This window comes from Neoarius graeffei, chromosome 19 (genome assembly GCF_027579695.1).
Source record: "Neoarius graeffei isolate fNeoGra1 chromosome 19, fNeoGra1.pri, whole genome shotgun sequence".
Classification (NCBI taxonomy): Eukaryota; Metazoa; Chordata; class Actinopteri; order Siluriformes; family Ariidae; genus Neoarius; species Neoarius graeffei.
The window spans coordinates 54,316,021-54,338,739 of NC_083587.1; the positions used below are offsets into that span (position 1 = coordinate 54,316,021).

Consider the following 22,719-nt stretch of genomic DNA (forward strand, 5'->3'; position numbering starts at 1 on the left):
CAGCTTAGGCCCCAGTTGCCATGTACCACGTTTGGGAGAAATTTTCCAAAAATTGAGGGAGGAGAAGCATTTTAATTGATTTTCACATAATTCAAAATGGCGGAAAATCTACTGGGTGGAATATGAGGAGACAGGGCCCATTGGATTCCTTTTGACCCAAGCATTCCAGCCACACTAAGAATTTGATGATCAGACGTATGGTTCAAAAGTAACAAGCAGAAATGTACCTGCAATTTTGACCTGTTGGTGGCGCTAGAGAGTTTGAGGTGCTGAGTTGAAATTTGGTGACAAGATCCTTGAGGCAGCCTAGAATCAGTGTGCCAAGTTTAAAAACCTCTAGTCAGACGGTTCTATGCATTGCCATAGAATTTCATTGATTTTAACAAAATTCAAAATGGTGGAAAATCCTCAAGGCAGAATATGACGTCATAGGGTGCGGTGGATTCGGCTTGAGCCAAGGATTCCTGACATAGTGGAATTTTGTTTCTAGGCAAAACGCATCATGAGATATGAGCCAAAAGACATTTTTCCTAGTTATAGCGCCCCCTAGCAGCCAATTTGTTCCAAATTTTTTGCTCCCCTTTGGGGAGGGGTGTTGCATAAAGGCACCAAGTTTCGTTAAGATACGCCAAAGGTTCGCCGAGAAATGAGCACACTTCCTGTCTTGCATCTGCCAGCCAAATTTGATTGGCTGCCACGGCCAAACGCTTAAGAAATTCTAAAAACCGGGTATGATTCTTGTGCAGCTTAGTCCCCAGTTGCCATGTACCAAGTTTGGGAGAAATTCTTCAAAAATTGTGGGAGGAGAAGCATTTTAATTGATTTTCACATAATTCAAAATGGCGGAAAATCTCCTGGGTGGAATTTGACGAGACAGGGCCCCTGGATTCGTGGTGACCCAAGTATTCCAGCGATACTAAGATTTTGATGATCAGTCGTATGGTTCAAAAGTAACAAGCAGAAGTGTACTTGCAACTTTGACCTGTTGGTGGCGCTAGAGAGTTTGAGGTGCTGAGTTGAAATTTGGTGACAAGATCCTTGAGGGAGCCTAGAATCAGTGTGCCAAGTTTAAAAACCTCTAGTCAGACGGTTCTATGCGTTGCCATAGAATTTCACTGATTTTAACAAAATTCAAAATGGCGGAAAATCCTCAAGGCAGAATATGACGTCATAGGGTGCGATGGATTCGTCTTGAGCCAAGGATTCCTGCCATAGTGGAATTTTGTTTCTAGCCAAAACGAGTCATGAGATATGAGCCAAAAGACATTTTTCCTAGTTATAGCGCCCCCTAGCAGCCAATTTGTTCCAAATTTTTTGGGGCCCTTTCGGGAGGGGTGCTGCATAAAGGCACCAAGTTTCGTTAAGATACGCCAAAGGGTGGCCGAGAAATGAGCACACTTCCTGTTTCGCATCTTTGCAGCCAAGTTTGATTGGCTGCCACGGCCAAACGCTTGTGAAATTCAAATCACCGGGTATAACTTTTGTGCAGGTTGGTCCAATTATGCTATCTTCCAAGTTTGGGAGAAATTGGTAAAAAATTGAGGGAGTTGAAACATTTTAATTGATTTTCACAAAATTCAAAATGGCGGGAAAAATATATGGGCGGGAAATGACGTCATGGGGTGCGTTGGATTCGTCTTGGCCCAAGGATTCCAGGGATACCAAGTTTTTGAAAATCAGACCAACGGTTCAAAAGTTACAAGCAGAAATGTACCTGGGACTTTGACCTGTTGGTGGCGCTAACGGGTTTGAGGTAGAGGCCTGAAATTTGGTGAGAGGAATGTTGAGAGTGTCTAGAATCAGTGTGCCAAATTTCACAACTTTTTACCTGACGGTTCTATGGGCTGCCATAGACTTGCAGAGGCGGAAGTGGACTGAATAATAATAATAATAATAATAATAATAATAATAATAATAATAATAAGAAACAATAGAATCACTATGGGTGCCTTCGCAGCTTTGCTGCTTGGCCCCCAATAATAATAATAATAATAATAATAATAATAAGAAACAATAGAATCACTATGGGTGCCTTCGCAGCTTCGCTGCTTGGCCCCCAATAATAAGAAAACCGACAAACTCATTAGGGGCCTTCGCCAGCTTCGCTGCTTGGCCCCTAATTATTAGATAGTAATAAAAATAACATGAAGGGGCTATGGAATGTACTGAATAGTATTATTAGGAATAGAGCTAAAAACAAAAACACAAGCTACCCTGATCATTATATTGAGAATGACAGATCAATAAATAATATGGAGGAAGTGGTAAATGGTTTTAATAGATTCTTTGTAAATGTGGGATCAGATTTGGCAGAAAAGATTCAGGATACAGACACACCTGGAGGGGCAGAGGCTGCTCGATGGGAGAGAAATCCTAAATCTATATTCCTTGGTGCAGTTGGCATAAAAGAGGTCATAGACATTGTAAGGAGAAGTGAAAGTAAAACCTCCACTGACTGGAATGATATTGATATGAGTTTAATAAAAAAAGTTATTGAAGAATATAAGATATGTCTTTTCAATCTGGTAAATTTCCAAACAACATGAAAATAGCTAAAGTTATACCTTTATATAAATGTGGAGATAGACACCATTACACAAATTACAGGCCAGTTTCTTTACTCTCTCAGTTCTCCAAGCTCCTCGAAAAACTGTTCACAGCAAAACTAGACAACTTCATTGAAAAATATAAACTTTTAGCTGACAGTCAATATGGATTCCGGAAAGACAGATCAACAACCCTGGCATTAATGGAACTTATCGAGAAAATCACAAATGGTATAGACAATAAAAAACATGTTATGGGAATTTTCATAGATCTAAAGAAAGCATTTGATACAATAAATCATGACATTCTATTCAAAAAATTAGAGACGTATGGTATCAGAGGGGTTGGTTTGGACTGGGTGAGGAGCTACTTAAGTAACACGCAACAATTTGTAAAAATTGGAGATCACACATCTGAGTATTTGCCCATAACATGTGGAGTACCGCAAGGGTCTGTCTTAGGTCCTAAACTGTTTATATTGTACATTAATGATTTATGTAATGTATCAAGTATAATGAAATGCATATTATTTGCTGATGATACAAACATCTTTTGCACTGGGGACAATGCACAGCAGCTTATGGAAACAATCACAACCGAAATGAATAAATTAAAAAGGTGGTTTAACGTAAACAAATTGTCATTGAATTTGAGTAAAACAAAGATTATGTTATTTGGAAAATATAAGTCGAACCCTCAAGTTGAATTGAAAATTGACAACATAACCATAGAAAGAGTGTATGAAATAAAATTTCTGGGTGTGATTGTTGATCATAAAGTCTGCTGGAAACCGCATATTAATCATGTTAAAGCAAAAATAGCAAAGATTACTGCAATTTTGGGGAAATCAAGACACATTCTGGACTATAAATCACTACATACTCTGTATAATGCACTCATACTTCCATATCTGAGCTACTGTGTGGTGATATGGGGTAATACCTACAAATCTAACCTGCAGCCGTTATGCACATTACAAAAAAGAGCAATAAGAATCGTCAATAATATGGGATATCTTGAGCATACAAACGCATTATTTGTAAAAGCACACACTCTGAAATTCACGGATCTGGTTAAACACAAGACTGCACAAATTATGTATAAAGCAAGACATAACCTTCTTCCGGGTGAGGTACAAAATACGTTTATGGAAAGGCAGGGTGGGTATAACCTGAGAGGGGAAATGAATTTTAAGAGAGTAAATGTTAGAACAACTATGAAAAGTATGTGCATAACAGTCTGTGGGGTGAAATTGTGGAATGGTCTGAAAAATGAACTCAAAAATAGCACCAACATAAAACTGTTTAAAAAATTATATAAAAACATGTTAATAAAAATATATGAGAATGAGGACAGGCAGACTATATAGGTGATGATGAAATTGAGAGTAAGTCTGTGACTGGTCTTCTTGTATTTAGTGTATAGCTATAGGTATGTGTATATGTATGTACTGTATATATGTATTGTATGTGTGTCTATATGCATAACACAAGTATCTGTATATATGATTTGATTTGGTCGATATTATACCATGTCGGTATGTTTTGGTATGTTGGTATGTTTTCTTTTTTGTTTATTGCTTTTGTTTTCTTTTGTATATATAGTTTATTATGGTGGAAAGTGACATTTGATTAGCGGTGGTATAGAAGGTTAGGATTGGATAAGTTATTACTTCTTCCTAATCCTTTCTGAACATTGTTATGTTATTGCCTTGTGGCTACGCTATTCTGTTTGTTTATGACGATGTTTTGATTATTGCATTTTTTATTTAAATTTTTATTTTTATATCTTTCTTCTTTATTGTTCAGAATAAAGTAATCAATCAATCAATCAATCAATCAATCATGGCTGCGTAGAAGAAGGGTCCGGGTACTGAACTGGCCAGCCTGCAGTCCAGATCTTTCACCCATAGAAAACATTTGGCGCATCATAAAACGGAAGATACGACAAAAAAGACCTAAGACAGTTGAGCAACTAGAATCCTACATTAGACAAGAATGGGTTAACATTCCTATCCCTAAACTTGAGCAACTTGTCTCCTCAGTCCCCAGACGTTTACAGACTGTTGTAAAGAGAAAAGGGGATGTCTCACAGTGGTAAACATGGCCTTGTCCCAACTTTTTTGAGATGTCTTCTCACTCATCTCATTATCTGTAGCCGCTTTATCCTGTTCTACAGGGTCGCAGGCAAGCTGGAGTCTATCCCAGCTGACTACGGGCGAAAGGCGGGGTACACCCTGGACAAGTCGCCAGGTCATCACAGGGCTGACACATAGACACAGACAACCATTCACACTCACACCTACGGTCAATTTAGAGTCACCAGTTAACCTAACCTGCATGTCTTTGGACTGTGGGGGAAACCGGAGCACCCGGAGGAAACCCACGCGGACACAGGGAGAACATGCAAACTCCACACAGAAAGGCCCACACCGGCCACGGGGCTCGAACCCGGACCTTCTTGCTGTGAGGCGACAGCGCTAACCACTACACCACCGTGCCGCCCCTTTTTTGAGATGTGTTGTTGTCATGAAATTTAAAATCACCTAATTTTTCTCTTTAAATGATACATTTTCTCAGTTTAAACATTTGATATGTCATCTATGTTCTATTCTGAATAAAATGTGGAATTTTGAAACTTCCACATCATTACATTCTGTTTTTATTTACAATTTGTACTTTGTCCCAACTTTTTTGGAATCAGAGTTGTACAAGCTATATATATAAGCGATATCCATCCTAGGAATACCGACCTATTTGCCAGAAAGAATCCAAAACAGTGAGGAATTGACCAAGAAGAAGCGGTTTTTGTTGAACTGCTTATTGAGGCTTAATTAATCCATAACTTCATTAATAATTGTAATTAAGCAAATCTGGGTCGCAGTTATATGCACCCTAGGTACCCTTACCTTCATGCCAGAAAGCATCAAAATCAGTGAAGAATTGAGGGAGAAGTGATTCGTTTGGAAACTGCTTGTGAGGGCTTAATTACTCCATATCTTCATTATTAATTGCAATTATCCAAATTTGGGTAGAAACTATATGCACCCCAGGCAGACCTATCTTCCTGCCAAAAAGAATAAAAATCAGTGAAGAATTGAGAGAGAAGAAGCAATTTTCGTGAAATGTGGACGACACGGGACAGACGACGGACAACACATGATGGTATAAACTCATCACCTGCCGGCTGGACGAGCTAACAAGAAAACTAATGTGAGACGTTTGTATGTAGTAATAACATGGAAATAGCTTGTTGAAAAGAAATGAAAAGCAACTTCTTGTAACGATAAACTTTTCACGTTATAATGTGACACTGATCTATTTTTCTTTTTCTGACATTAAAAAAAATTAAAGTGGGGTAGTTGGTAAGTTGGCGCCATATGGGAACAATGCACAATGGTGGAAAGTGCTGTAAAATCTAATTTTTTTCTTAAAAATTAACTTTTTTCGTGAAAAATTATAATTGTACTAAATGAAATTTTATCCTAAAATATTTACACTGCTAGAATAATATAAATCCAACTGTAATTTGGACTGTATGGTAGTAATATCATGGTAAAAACAAAGTGACACTTCCAATTACTGTATTATCTGTACCATATTTCACAGATTATTTGCAAACTGGCAAACATTTACAGTGTCTAATAAGACGAAATAATGTCTCAAATTACAAACAAACATATATATTACTTTAAATATGATCAAAAGTTGTAAATATATTCTTTGAGTAAAGGTCCACCTTTTCACAAATAAATAATTAAACATAGATTTTGTGTATGTAATATTTATGTGTCGCGCCACGAGATTTTTGTACCAGATGCTCTGTTTACAGACTGTGTAGAAACAGCATTGAAAAGCGTGTGATATTTTGCACTGTTTTCGCTGGCCAGTAACTATCAATGAACAAGAAGACATGGTCATCACTATCCCCCGCCACAAGCATTTTATGAAGACCTCTTAATACTTACGACCTTCTAATCCCATTGCTTTAATATTGACGTATGATGTCGTAAGTGGGCTGCATGATGGTGTAATGGTTAGCACTGTCACCTCACAGCAAGAAGGTTCTGGTTTCAAGCCCAGCGGCTGACGGGAGCCTTTCTGTGTGGAGTTTGCATGTTCTCCCCATGTCTGCGTGGGTTTCTTCTGGGTGCTCCGGTTTCCCCCACAGTCCAAAGACATGCAGGTTAGGCTAATTGATGGCTTTAAATTGACCATAAGTGTGAATGGTTGTTTGTCTCTGTGTGTCAGCCCTGCGATGACCTGGTGACTTGTCCAGGGTGTACCCCGCCTCTCGCCCATAGTCAGCTGGGATAGGCTCCAGTTTGCCTGCGGCCCTGCACAGGATAAGTGGCTACAGATAATGGATGGATGTATGTCATAAGTACTAGGACACCTTCATAAAACGCTACCCAGCTTTTTTCAGTAGTATGAGCACGCAAAGTTTCATTGATGTAGCTTATGTAGTTTCTGAGAAAACTTGTCTGGATTGAGTCCACTTGTACAAAGTCCAATAATGAAAATCAAGGGCCATAACTCTCAAAATAATTTCTTGTAAATGATTTTTGAACTCAACTTAAACCATGACCAGTAGTATGAGCATGTAAAGTTTCATTGATGTAAATGCAATTTCTGAGAAAATCTGTCCAGATTGAGTCCACTTGTACAAAGTCCAATAACATAAATCAAGGGCCATAACTCTGAAAATAACAATTTCCCGTAAATGATCTTCGAACACAACTTAAATCATGACCAGTTGTATGAGCACGCAAAGTTTCATTGATGTAGCTTCTGTAGTTACTGAGAAAACTTGTCCAGACTGAGACGGATGGACGGACTCCATTCCTTCCTATATCCCCCTGTGCACTTTGTGGTAAGGGATAATAATGACCTCAATAGCACCCCTACGGGATACGTTTACCACTTTTAACATCATCCACGACTGAGACAAGTATACCTCTTCCTTCTGCCATAAAAATCGGCAAATGACATTTTGATTTGTAGTGAAAATGCGTCAATCGTGCGAGCGCAGTTTTTGTGCAACATTTGCTTGGCGACGCTAATAGTCCACCATGTGTTTTCTTGACCTTCCGAGCAGCATTTTGTGGTCTGTTGCCCAGCAAATCTGTGAAATTCACCAATAATCTACAGTCGAGATTGTCTCCTGATGGATTCACAAGGTTCTGTAAGGTATCTGTAGTCAGTGCCTGGAAAATGGACCATTTTGGGTTGCGTGCACATGATTTCATGTCAGATTTACAGTAACTTCCCTTGGCCCAATTTCACTTTGGTTTGTATTTCCTGCATACAGAGGCTCGGTAGTGTAATGCATACAAGGTAGAACTCAAAATCCATAATCTGAGCATCTGGTATGAAAATCTGGTGGACTGACACATTCACAAATATGTAATTTAATTTATACCATCTCTGAACCAGGCCACGTCCTGTTGGAAGGGAAGGAGAGGAAAAGTAAAACTGCAGCTCAGCGTCAGAGTGTCTCCTTCTTTTATAAAAGATGGATGGAAGGTGGTGTCAAACAAAGCCTCCTCCTCCATTACAGATTCTAGAGAGGAGAGAAAGAGAAAGAAGGAAGGTGGAACTTTAGAGCAGATCTGCCATTTGGGAATAGGTTTTACAAAAGAGAGGAGAGAGGAGTTTTATAAGAGAGGAGAAGAGAAAAAACGGAGAGAAAGCAGGTTTGCACAAAGGACAAAGGCAAGGAAAGAGGATAAGAGGAAGATGAGGGTGTGGGAGAAAGAGAGAAGATTAGAAAGGAGAAGAGAAGAGAAAGCAGGATCGAAGATGGGAAAGACAGGAGAGGTAAAATGAGAGGATAGAAGTAAGAAGTGGATTAGAGATAATATGAGTGGAGGAGAAGGAAGAAGAAGAAGAGTTGATAAGATAATAAGACAGCACAAATGACCAGTTTAGAGGCAACAACATCTATTATTAGTGAGAAAATGAATAGTCTACAAATGTATAAATAATCATGCTATTCACTCGACTATTATATTTCTATAGAAATGGAAATGGGCATGTTGTCACTGAAGCACATCTAATTATCTGTATGAGACAAGGGGAAGGAAGGAGAAGCTGTCTCACCTCATCACACGCTGCGACAATGAACAATAAACTAAAATACTTAATTAAGATGCTTGGAGCAGAGCCACATAAAAATCACTTGAGCAGGAAATATAAGCTTTCAGAAATTAGGCATGTTTCTGATTTTCCCTGGAATTTCATGTGGCTTCGAACAGCATGGAGGAAAATCTTGTGAAGGAACATTACAGTAATGAGGTGAATATCAGGTACGTAGTACGTTCTGGATGTAATGAGCAGAAATCAGATTCTTGATCACATCTTGTGCAGGAATCAAGATCATAGTGGGATCAGAACATACGCAGAACCGAACGATAATCAGAGATAAATCTACTGCCATTATCCAGACATGGGAAAAATCCAAACTCTGATCTGATGTTACGATTTTAGGATCAGGATAAGTGCTGTGGTGATTTTCTGAAAATGATCAGTAATCCATTGCTGCTTTCAATACTAGATGGGTAGGTGATAGACAAAGGGAAGAAAACAAGAACAAGAAATAAAGAAGAGAAATAGTTATAAGGAAAAAAGATGAGTATGGGGAAATGAAAGCAGAGTAGAAGATGGGAAATGAGGAGGATAGGAAAACAAGTGTAGACGAGAGTGAGGGAGGAAAGAACGTCACACATTTTTATCCCTTTATAGTTACATGCTGAAGAGAAGAGAAAAAAGAGGGAGAAGAGAAGAGAGAGAGAAAAGAATGTCATATTTTTTTCTCCCTTTGTAGTTGCATGGTAAAGAGAAGAGAAGAAACAGGGAGAAGAGTAGAGAATAAAATAGAAGAGAAGAGGGAGGGAGCGAGAAGAGATTATAAAGAAGAGGAGAAAGCAGGCTGTTTTTATTTTTACCTTTTTCATTTTTATGTTCTAGTCCTGTGTGTGTAAAATATTTCTGAATAAAATAATAACTTTGAGGCAGCATGGTGGTGTAGTGGTTAGCACTGTCGCCTCACAGCAAGAAAGTCCGGGTTCGAGCCCCGTGGCCGGCGAGGGCCTTTCTGTGTGGAGTTTGCATGTTCTCCGCGTGGGTTTCCTCCGGGTGCTCCGGTTTCCCCCACAGTCCAAAGACATGCAGGTTAGGTTAACTGGTGACTCTAAATTGACCGTACGTAGGTGTGAATGGTTTTCTGTGTCTATGTGTCAGCCCTGTGATGACCTGGCGACTTGTCCAGGGTGTACCCCGCCTTTCGCCTGTAGTCAGCTGGGATAGGCTCCAGCTTGCCTGCGACCCTGTAGAACAGGATAAAGCGGCTAGAGATAATGAGATGAGATAATAACTTTGACTCTCTTATGAACTTTAAGAAAATGTGAAGGAATGACTGTTTATAGTTGCTGGGAGTGATATGTTAGGAAATGTAACTATAAAAGGATAAAAAGTATTACATTGTTGGTTAATAAATCAAACACTGTACTTATGGGCAAATTCCTGTTTTATTAGAGGGACCGAACTCTTCATGATGTACAACCCCAATTCCAAAGAAGTTGGGACTGTGTAAAACATAAATAAAAACAGAATATGAAGATTTGCAAATCATGGAAACCCAATATTTCATTGAAAATAGTACAAAGACAACACATCAAGTGTTGAAACTGAGAAATTTTATTGTTTTTTGAAAAAAATGTATGCTCATTTTGAATTTGATTTTATTTTATTGTGTGTGTTTTTTTAAAAAATATATGTTCATTTTGAATTTGATGTCAACAACCCATTTCAAAAAAGTTGGGACAGGGGTGTGTTTACCACTGTGTTGCATCACCTCTACTTTTTTTTTTTTAAGATTTTTTTTTAGGCTTTTTTCACCCCCATTGGATAGGACAGTACAGAGACAGGACAGGAAACGAGCAGGAGAGAGAGATGGGGAGGGACCAGGAAACGACCCAGGTCGGATCCGAACCTGGGTCCCTGGACCCACGGCACGGTGCCCCAGCCACCCGAGCCATGATGCCCCCATCACCTCTACTTTTAACAACACTCTGTAAATGTTTGGGAACTGAGGAGACCAATTGCTGTAGTTTTGAAAGAGAAATGCTGTCCTGTTCTTGCCTGATATACAATTTCAGTTGCTGAACAGTTTGGGGTCTCCTTTGTCATATTTTGCGCTTCATAATGCATCAAATATTTTAAACAGGAAAAAGGTCTGGACTGCAGGCAGGCCACTTTAGCACACACACTCTTTTACTGCGGAGCCATATGTGCAGAAAGCAGTTTGGCATTGTCTTGCTGAAAGAAGGAAAGCTTTCCCTGAAAAAGTTTTTGTCTGGATGGCAACATATTGCTCTGAAACCTGCATATATCATTTGGCATTAATGATGCCTTTCCAGATGTACAAGCTACCCATGTCATGTGCACTAATGCACCCTCTTACCATCACAGATGCTGGCTTTTGATCTGTGCACTGATAACAAGCCGGATGGTTCCTCTCCTGTTTAGCCTGGAGGACGTGGTGTCCATGATTTCTCAAAATAATTTTTACTTTTGATTCGTCAGACCTCGGGACAATTTTCCACTTCACTTCAGTCTATCGTAAAAGAGCTCGGGCCCAGAGAAGGTGGCGGTGTTTCTGGATATTGTTTATATCTGGTTTTAACTTGCATTTGTGGATGCAGTAATGAACTGTTTTCACAGATGATAGTTTTCTGAAGGCAGCACGGTGATGTAGTGGTTAGCACTGTTGCCTCACAGCAAGAAGGTTCTGGGTTTGAGCCCAGTGGCCGACGGGGGCCTTTCTGTGTGGAGTTTACATGTTCTCCCTGTGTCTGTGTGGGTTTCCTCCGGGTGCTCCGGTTTCCCCCACAGTCCAAAGACAGGTTAGGCTAATTGGTGGCTCTAAATTGACCGTAGGTGTGAATGGTTGTTTGTCTCTGTGTCAGCCCTGCGATGACCTGGCGACTTGTCCAGGGTGTACCCCGCTTCTTGCCCATAGTCAGCTGGGATAGGCTCCAGCTCGCCCGCGAACCTGCACAGGATAAGTGGTTACGGATAATGGATGGTTTTCTGAAACGTCTTGCTAACATCAAATTCAAAATGAGCATGTATTTTTCAAAAAACAATAAAATTTCTCTCTTTCAACATTTGGTTTGTTGTCTTTGTACTATTTTCAATGAAATATAGGGTTTCCATGATTTGCAAATTATTGCATTGTGTTTTTATTTACAGTTTACACAGCGTCCCAACTTTTTTTGGAATTGGGGTTGTATTGTAATAGGAAAATAATCAATGTCTGGGTGGTAACAGTAACTCTGCTTCACATCAGGCCGCATCACGCCACCATGCTGATTATTTTCTTATAACAGCATGACCCGAGTGTTTTTATTTCTTCCTCATGAGCCAAGTTCAAAACCCTTGTCGTCACAAATAATAAGCCATTTGTGATCCTCCAGTCTTTTCATCAAAAGGGCAGATGGAAGGAAGAGAGGATGTGTTTCATTTCACCACTTACTTACAGTCTGGGTGTGTTTCATTCCCGCCCCAAGGCCTCGCTTCACTGATTTGGAAAGGAAAGAATGTAGGGGGAGAGAGAGGAGGGGGTGGGGGGAGAGAGAGAGAGAGAGAGAGAGAGAGAGAGAAAATGAGGAATCAGTACTCAGCAACCCCCGCCCCCCCCCCCCCCCACACACACACACACATACACTACTAGAAGCCCCATTAAGCATTCCCTTTAATATATTCTGAACAATGGAATAAAATATGAAACAGTCTGTGAAATATGAACAATATAGGACAAATTGTGCTTGAAGTGTCTTGTTCTATACAGGGAGGATGATGCATATGATTTCCATAGCAACATAACATCTGATATGTCCTTTTTCTCTAATAAACACATTTTCTTAGTCATTCATTTGAATTGAAATGAAGACACCAATGGCTCTGGTAAGTATTTTTCTTTTGGTTTATTTAAGTTGTGTACATGTAACCTCCCTACTGTTTGAAATTATATACCAGCGATCTGATTGGCTCCCTGCATGTCTGTGAACTGTTTGATGATGGAAAAACAAACTCCTGAACATTGTGATTTGAGGAGCTTTTTGGAGTAGCAGTCTTTCCTTGGCCACATTTATTGATATAAATAACAAGACTAGAATGGTAATGGCTGTTTGTCATCTTAGATAGGAAGCTAAAACCGAATATCTATCATTATTCTATCCACATTCACTGGATATGAGCAGTCACACGCTCTGATTGGCTACTCTACTACTAGGATATCAGCTCATATACCGTGAGAAGAGAAAAACAAAATGGCAGAGTGTTTTGCTGAACAAACCGAGGACGAAATAAAAACTCTACTTGAAAACAAAACCTCCAAAATTGTTATGAAGTATTTAAAAGAAACAGAAATAGCTAAAATGAATATAGGATTCCCCCCCCCCCCCCCCCCTTAATATCTCCTGTTCCACACTTCAGCCTAGTCGGTGGTGGTAATGCACCTTTACGTTGGTTTGCCAACTGCCAAAAAACCGTAAAGAAAAGGAAGAAAACCCCCCAAAATGCAAAAAAAGCAGCAACAAAATAGGGAATAAAAGTATTTGCTGGTAAGAACTTATCTTTTTTTATTTTTCAAGAATTATTATTAGAGCATTTTTCACAAATCGCTACTGTCATTTTGCCAGTTTGTTTACATTCTAAGTGGAAATGATTTTGTTGGACGTTTTGTATAAAGTTTTTATTTATCAAATTTACAAAAAATAAAAATAAAAATGCTCTGTTTCTCAAAATCCACTGAATGTGGATAGAATAAAACAGTTATTCCACTCAATCTTGTCATACATGGCTTATAGCCAACTCGGCACTAGAGTTGAGCAATTCATTATATCATAAGGTATGATATAATAATAAGAATGATGTGTAACCCCTTTCATTCAAATGAGAAACACTAAAATTCCTGTTCGGGTGTCTGACATTTTATGTAATTTGTGTGCTTTGTGTATTGATGTTTAGCTTCTCTTTCAAAGACATTTTTTGGGAAAAGGATAATAGTTCAAATCATTCACAAATCATTCATGTTTAATACAACCGCACAATCTTCTCAATCAGTGTTTTGCTGAAGTAGGCTGAAAAATATCAGCTCAAATGTAAATCAAATCTAGGGGATATTTGACTCTGTGCCACACAGCTGACTTGTTTGTCATTGCATGAATCTACACTCTGGGCTAAAAGGAAATCTGGCACAGCCTCACATCTTCATTCAAAGTACGATTCTGTGTAGTTCCTTGTGACCTTTGGTGGTGGTGTTGTACTTTGGTCTATAAAAATCCAAAATAATCCACTTTAACATTGATGTATGTTGATAGCAAATAATCGGATGTGGATCCCAAATGATTCTTTGAAAGATTGAGGAACTTCACCCTGCTACAACATTTACACCTGCTTGTGAAGTTAGTAGTTACAGTAACTAAGTTACATCGCTAGCTGATGATAGTGAAAGTTTTAATGTTAGCCAGTTCAATGATCTAACAAGCTCGCCTGATTTTTTTTTTAAATAGACTGTTTAAAAATCCAGCATGGAAACACCAACAATGCCATTCTTTGCCCTCACAGGCAACATTGCACGATTTGCAAGGAAAGAATAGCTTTGTGGGCTAATTTATGAATTTTCTATGATATTTTCCCTAATTAGCATCTATCCATAGTACCAAATACAACAACCCAATTCTACCATCAGAATTTTGTCTATCATTAAAGTAATATTCAACCCCCAGGGTCTAATTTCTCAAAGAATGTGCCTGGACTCACATGTCACAGATAGCTCGATGATAATTCTTATTAAATTGCAATTGGATTAATATGTTTGAGATTGAAGCAATGTACATTAAAACTGAGCAATGCCATTTGTCACACAAGACCTAAATGCCATAACTGACCTGAGTAAGCACTAAAGGTCCATCTAAACTGTAAATTACTGCTCCAAAAATCAATAATGTAGATCACTCACAGTTCACTACAAGGGTGGCATAGGTTGTTGCCTCGCCTAAGGAGCTTTTGGCCACCACTTTATATTCTCCAGCATCAGCAGCACTACACCTGAGGAACAAATCACATCAGGGATGGTATGTGTGTGTATAAGAAATTCTAGGTCACAACTGAAGTCAAGGTGAAACGGCTGTAAAAAACATGGATGGAGTGGCTCCATGCCTTTCCGTTCTATAGAAATGAAGCCAAAATTCCTCCACCATGTTGTCAAATTTGCAGCCAGAGTTTGTGCAGTAGGGACTCTCTGCTACTATATGGATCCATTTTCTGCACAGTAAAGATGAAAGTCAAAGTCAGGTACACCTACAGTACTCATTTGGTAGGCCTGCCCCCTTCTCCCAATTGTTGGGTTTCACGTGACGTCACAGCCGCCTCATTAAGTTATTCAAAACTTTAGCTGGTGGTCTACCAAAGCTCAGTTGACAAAGCGTTTGTACGGAGAAGGTGCATTGCTCGCATGAAAAATGCCTTATGCTTGCGTTGTTTTAGGTTGTTTGAATTGATCAAACCATCAAACTGATAAAATCTTCTTCAGGGTTCCCCGTGAACTAATAAAAAAGTGTGAACGAACACAGGATTTCACAAAAAGACATCGGGAAAGATGGCTTTTGAACCTCTCACTGAAATTGAAGGGAGCCGAGTCGACGTATGCTTGAATTTGCAGTGATCACTTGGTGAAAGGTTTGTATCTCCCTCTCAGCTATGTCCTGAGTGTTTTCCAAGTACTTTTCTTGCTATGTGCTATTTTACAGTACTTTTTTTAGTCATGAAGCGATAAAGTCCCCAGCTGTTTCTTTGTTTACTCCTCACAAAGTCCATATGCGTGAAGGTTGCGACAAAATTCTTCCCTAGCCATACAGTTACAATGTGCCGTGATCACTTCTCCGTCTTGTTTAACTAAGATCCAGGTCTTTAAAGGGGTTTCTGATGATCTATGTGACTGATTTACCTGAGAAATAAGAGCCAACACAAGTGAGAATCAAGCGAACTGTTGTTTGTTTACACTTCAACTTGCAGCACTTCATTGTAAAGATGCAAAAGAAAAGCTTAAAAAAAACACTTACATGGGCAAAAACAATTTCATTCGGCAGCGACTTGATACCGAGCTCCTTTACCTAGCCACATACAAAAAAGTTGTAAGCCTCCGTACTCCTCCACCCATACCTGTCAACTTTGAGGTTTGAAAAAAAGGGATATTTCCCAGATTTTAACTCAAAATAAGGGAAAATTTCGGAAAGTCGAATTTTCCGAAAATTTCAGAAAGTCGGTAATCGAACTGACTTTTCTTCACAAAATTAAATTCGTCCTGCCATTTGGGCAAGTAGCGGCAATACACCTTTTTTGGTTTTGCCTCGCTCCTTTCTTTATTCATGTCTCTAGTCTCGCCATCTACTGAAACTCCCTCCCTGAGGAAAGAATTATGACCATCTTTTAGTTTTGTGAGAAGTTCCGAGCAGTGACCTTGGTCAGACCATAGATATACATAGAAGACTTAGATGCCTCGTCCCCGTTGCCCGTCAACGAAGTCGAACGTCCGCACATGGCGGCCATCTTACCTCAGACAGCTGGCTTACCCATTACATTGTGTTGGTAGCGATATGTACTTTTCAGATGACCGTAACTTCCTCAAATTTCAATCGATATTCAAACGGTTTGGTTTGTTATATAAAACAAACAAACGGAAGTATGTATTTATGATATTAATGATGAATAATCATTTTATGTTTTAAAAAAATATGCATAGCTTGGCGAAAATATTTCAGTATGGACCCTTTTCACGTGACGTCACGACAAACGCGGCCGCCATTTTGGACGTGTACTACCAGTAGTTTACCACAGCCGACATTGAGGAACGGCAGCAAAGAAAGTGTTTATTTTCAGCAAGACTTCCATCATGCCACTATATTGTTGTGCACCTGGATGTAGTAACCATCAACAAACAAGGCAAGGGTTATCATTTTATCGGATCCCGGTAGATGCTGACCGACGGAGAAGATGGATAGCGGCATACCAACGCTTGTGCAGTGACCACTTTGTTGGAGGTAAGACGAATAAAATTAGCCAGAAAAGGCATTACATTGCTGTTAACATTCTGTGGCGGCGAGTGTGTAACCAAATAGGCTAAAATAACCCATTGTAACCTCTTTGTTCTTCTGTAGTAGCTATTAGTTAGCGTTGTGTTCCTTTGCTGTTGGTAGACTGTAGGACAGATCAGAGGCAGTGTCCTACAAACAGCGCTTAATTTGAGGGGGAGCAAGCCGGAGCGTGCTCCGGAACCTCGGGCGTTGGCTCCGGCAGCTATTTACACTGGATCCGGTGATCCGACACCTCTTTTGACTATGTAACAAAAAAAAAAAAAAAAAATTAAATTAAAAAATGCAAGTTTATTTAGTGTTAATGTCTGATTTTGATATCTGTCTTGTTGGTGATTTCTCTCATGAAACGACATCCACAAAATATCTGCAGATGAACTTAATTTGCAGTGTTATTACAAAACATGCCCATAAGCGCAGCGCCTCTCCCCTCTCCTCTCCTCTCCTCTTTTTTTCCGCACCGGAGCCGCTCATCCTCTGCGCTCCGGGACCTCCCACTTTACAAATTAAGCACTGCCTACAAATAAGTGTTCAAAATAAGAGGAGCATGTATTTGTCTCTTAAATCCAGGCCGTTCCCTGTAATCTGTAACAACGGTTGGAGAAAGTAATGGCAACTAGTGAGTGCACAAACCATAGAAGGTAAACTGTACACAGCGCCAGGGCAGTGTGATGGTATGTCTACTTTTAGATTGTGTTAGCTTATCAATGAACACACTCGTCACTCGACGAGTTTCACATCTTTACGATGGATACTTAAATGTGTGTTAGGTATTATTGTTGCAGTCTAAGCAGTCATTGTAGCAGCTAGATGAGCGAGAACCGAAAGGGTCTGTGCCATAAACCGTTATTTCTGTACGGCGTTGCTAATGTGTCGTTACTGTTGTTATTTCTCCCTCTGCTCGCCCTGTAAATGCCCTACGTCGCTGGATAGCGAAGGTGTTTTCTGCATCTCGCTCCTTTTTCTTGTATGTTCTCCGTTTGTCGCCTTCCTCGCATTCAAACCAATTCGAGCCGAAGTCCACTACATGTCCAAAATGGTGGTCGCGTTTATGAAGGTCACGTGACTGAAAAGGGTCTATACTACAGACTGTAAGACAGGATGCATGCTGAAATTCCTATGCTGTGAGAAGCCTAACACTGCATACTTATGGATAACTGCGGCCTTAGGACAAATAACCATACAATTTATTTCCAATTTTTAGTGAAAATATTTTTACATGTGATAGGGCCGTAGGGGAAGCTAAAGTTAAATAAACAGCTTACTCACTTCTGAAACTTCAGAAATACTTCATCCACCTCAAAAACCTAATGCACTCACATCATAGCATAATAACAAATGTAAACTCACATCATAGCATAATAACAAATGCACTGCCCGAGTAAGTAATAGTATAAAACAGGGACAGCGACTCACGGTAGTTTGTGACAAAAAAAAGCACTTAATTAATCACATGTGGTTATACTTCCAAGGATAAAAAGATATCTTTACATTTACAAAAAGAACACTCAAAGCTGATTATCATGTCAAAGTCAATATATGTTAGCACAGAAGATTGAAATTTCATTTGACTAGGCTCCAATGTGCAGTTAAAATAAAACTAAACATACTGATATAAACATCTACAATTAAAACAGACATACACATCAGCTTGTCATCAAAGTCAGTACTTTGATTTCCTGTAAATCATAATGTGAGTGCTGGGCTGTGCTTGCGTAAGTCTTCATACCCCTTGTCTGTGGTAAGATGGCCACCCTGTGCGGACGTTCTGGAATACGCGGTGAGGAATCTAGTCTTCTATGTAAATCTATTGGTCAGACTAGCGCTATGGTTCTGACAGTCTTCTTCACAGACATGCAATTAAAATCAATGTGTAATTACTAGACTGCCACCTGCTGTACTGGAGAGGGCGGGGACGTGAATTCATGGCCCGACTTCCTGCTGTAAACTCCTGTCAGAGGCGCGTCATGAATTCTACCTACCGACTTTTATATAATGTGAAAATACGGGATATTTTCGGGAAAATAAAAAAACGGGAAGACACCGGGAAATAAGTCAAAATAAGGGATTTCCCGGGAAAAACAGGAGGGTTGACAGGTATGCCTCCACCTGTTTTGCGGTGTAGAAGGATGTCTGCAACACCGGATAGTTCGAGATGTCGGGGAACTCGACTGAAGGGTAGTTTTCGAGATCGTATGACAAAGCCTGCTTTCCCAGACTGTAGGGGTCGATTCCATTGCACATAGCAATCTTCTGAATATATCTAAAGCGAACAGTGGCTTCTAGATTACGAGCGTACTCTGATAAGTTATCACTAGTTGTTTGCACTACGGCAGCCGTTTAGACCACCAGCTTTTTCACTTCTGGTAAAACCGCTAAGAAAGGTCACATAACTGAAACCCAGCAATACCAAGGTCCAGCGCATCACCAAGACTATCAATCACTTCATTTTGAAGTGTATCCATGCGTTCTTACGATATAGTCGAATAACACTTTAAAAACTAATTACTGGTGGAAAATTATAAAAGTGTAGATATCAGCATAGGGAAGACTGACTGTTTGAATTTGACAATGTCGATGGAAAGATAGTTTAGATGAGAAAAGTGACATGGAATATAGGCTGGTTTGTTATTGGAGCGTTGCTACACGTTATGGCCTAATGGTTAGAGAAGCAGCTTTGCAACTAAAAGGTTACTGGTTTGACTCCCTGGGCCGGTGGGAATGGCTGAAGTGCCCTTGAGCAAGGCACCTAACCCCCAGCTGCTCTGGGTATATTGTATGTCCCTTTGGATAAAAGTGTCTGCTAAATGTAATTAATGTAATACTGCAGTCAGCCAGCAGGGGCACTAGACCTGTGGTTGCTTCACCTTTTAGAGATATCCGGTCCATTTTTTTTTTTTAACAGTCACTGATTTATTTTAAGAGTATGATCACCTTCTAATCTCCAAAGTGTTGAGGCCATATTTCTGTAGCAGTTTGTAGTTCCAGGGTTGTGAAGATGCTGTCAAAGGAATGCCATCTTTATACCTGGCAAGAGCAGCAGCAGTATATCAATAACACAGGCTTGACTTAGGTTGTATGATTTAAAGGTTGATAAAAAATACATGTTATACTGTACACATTTTGTTGAGGTGAAATACAGTACACTGTTAGAAATAGGGGTACAGTAGGAGTTTCTGTACCTCATGGTACAATTTACACTAATGTACCCCTTAGGGCTTATTATTGGACCTCAAGGTAACTATGTGTACCATTTTAGGGCCAAAAAGATATATATATGTTCATAAGTGGTATGTAAAGGGTACAAAAAAAAAAAAAAAACCTGAGAGGGTACTGCCCCAGTGACAAGCCATTTTACCCCCAAAGATACAATAATATACTTTATTTTCTGGAAGTGTATATTCATGGTTTCTTAAAATTGAGGTGTCAAAGTTGGCAGAAGTCATTCGCAGTAACATCTAACAGATTTTCCCAGACTTCCATCCATATCCAGTATCACTAAAGAACCTTTTGCATTTTTGGTTATGTAAATTGAATGTGCTTGCTACAGTCCCTCACCAGGTAATGTGTGGTGATGGACAACCCTCGACAGTGCAGGACAGTTTGACAGCCATTCCCTCCCAGACGGTGTGGGGACGAAGAGGAATGGAAAAATCTGGAGTCTTCATGCTCAAATCATCCAGAAACTTCAGGTATGTTGAAATCTTCCTTTTTGCCTGAGGGTGAAGATGAATATTTGATCAAAGTGATGGCCTGTGAGAGTCACAGAGAGACAGGAGGATGGAGGACGAAGGAAGAATGCTTGGAGAGGAGTACAGCTATCAATGAACTGAGGGAAAAGGGAGGATCTGGTAAGCAAGATCTTGTTTTAATAAGTCTAATGAATAATTAGCAAAGCTAACATATCTGTGAAGATTCTCAGGCTACATCCACACGACAACGGCAACGAGATGTTATTTAAAAATATATCGCGTCCAAATGGGCAACGATCAGTAAAATATCAGGTCCATATGGCAACGCAACGCTTGCTGAAAACGATGCAATACACATGCCACACCTCTAGGGGCGCTGTAAGACGGTCCCTTCGGAGACACCAGAACAATAGAAGAAGTAAGGACACATGCGCATAAACTATTATGCGCGAGACTTCATATTAGCCACAAAGTCAGGAAAATCTGTTCGTAAAATTACATTATAATGACCAAATACAATGAAAAGTATTTTTCCAGTCTCACCTGCGAAAGGTAATCCCATGTGATCTCGTTTGGACAGCAAACCTGTTGGTACAGTTAAACGCAGCTAATCTTTATTCTCCGCTTTGACCTATCCAATATGGCGGCGAGGATGACGTATGATTCTACACGGAAGGCGGTGTCTTTAATGGTCCGGAATAAATTGAATGCTACACGTTGATGGATTAATTTGTTGTTTCTCACCTGTGAAAGGTAATCCCATGTGATCTCGTTTGGACGGTAAACCTGTTGGTACAGTTAAACGCAGCACATGAATCTTTATTCTCCGCTTTGACCTATCCAATATGGCGGCGAGGAGGACGTATGATTCTACGCGGAAGGCGGCGTCTTTAATTGTCCAGAATAAATTGAATGCTACACGTTGATGGATTAATTTGCTCTTCTACGCCCTTTTTGAGGAATGTATTGTAGGACTAAAACCAACATCTGAAGAGATGAGATCGCTCCTTTTTTTCCCTATTTTTGCTGGCGGGATTGACTCTGCCCTAACTCCCTCTCTCTCTCTCTCTCTCTCTCTCACTTTGCACCATTACACAATAAATATTCACAGTGAAAATATTTTGTAAGCGCGTTTCATGAACCAAGTTATAGGATTTGTTGACAACTCGCATCGAGTTCGTTACACTTCTACCCGGCGTGAAGCACTCAGTCATGTGGTTGTGACGTCATCATAAACAAATCCGTTCTACTCATCCAGACGACTTCACAACGGCAGCGTTGCCAGATCTTTCCACTCTGGAACCCGTTCTCAAAAAGATTGCATTTTGGGCACCCAAAACGCCGGTGCTGTGTGGATGCCAGGCCTAAACGATAAGCAATTGTATCGGAGTCACCTGAATCCGTTGCCGTGTGGACAGGGCCTCAATCATCCAGGTCATAGTAAACTGTGGGTGGTAGAAATGGGCAACTGGACTTGCTTGAAGATTCTTGAAAACGTTTCACCTCTCGTCCAAAACGGGGACTCACAGGAGGACAGAGAGAGTCAGATTGCCATTGATCACCCTAACGGGCAATCCTTTGATCACCCTAATGACTCGCCGTTCACACCCAGCCTCCAGCGACCCACACCAACATGATGCCTCAATGACACCTTAGGCCAAGTTTACATTAGACCGTATCTGTCTCGTTTTCTTTGCGGATGCACTGTCCGTTTACATTAAACTGCCTGGAAACACCGGGAAACGGGAATCCGCCAGGGTCCACGTATTCAATCTAGATCGTGTCTGGTCCGGTGCTGTGTAAACATTGAGAATACGCGGATACGCTGTGCTGAGCTCTAGCTGGCGTCATCATTGGACAACTTCACTGTGACATCCACCTTCCTGATTCGCTGGCGTTGGTCATGTAACGCGACTGCTGAAAAACGGCGCGGACTTCCGCCTTGTATCACCTTTCATTAAAGAGTATAAAAGTATGAAAATACTGCAAATACTGATGCAAATACTGCCCATTGTGTAGTTATGATTGTCTTTAGGCTTGCCATCCTTCCACTTGCAAGTGGTAAGTGATATGCACTGGGATCACACACACAGCGGCTCAGTCCCGAATCGTGGCTCGTGCACTTTACTCGCGCGCTCTGTGAGCTGCGCAGGGCCGGAGTGCGCACCCTCCAGAGGGCACTCGCTGTTCAGGGCGGAGTGATTTGGAGCGCAGGATGCCTGCGGAGCCGAGCGTATCCATGTATTGGCGTTGCTATGTGCACGCGAATCATGTATTGGTGTTGCTGTGTGCACACTAATTGTTTTAAAAACGTTAATCTGA

The 22,719-nt window shown here is 40.3% G+C and overlaps 1 protein-coding gene across 1 annotated transcript in view; it reads right to left on the reverse strand.

Annotated features, from left to right (window-relative positions):
* Positions 1–22,719, reverse strand: part of myom3 (myomesin 3) — a 208,396-nt gene that overhangs the window by 136,134 nt on the left and 49,543 nt on the right. Inside the window, exons 5-9 of the mRNA XM_060900318.1 lie at positions 20,264–20,421; positions 19,640–19,732; positions 14,575–14,663; positions 12,085–12,129; positions 7,969–8,109 (exon numbers count right to left, since the gene is read on the reverse strand). Coding sequence (XP_060756301.1) covers positions 7,969–8,109; positions 12,085–12,129; positions 14,575–14,663; positions 19,640–19,732; positions 20,264–20,421 — 526 coding nt within the window. The remainder of the gene's footprint in view (positions 1–7,968; positions 8,110–12,084; positions 12,130–14,574; positions 14,664–19,639; positions 19,733–20,263; positions 20,422–22,719) is intronic.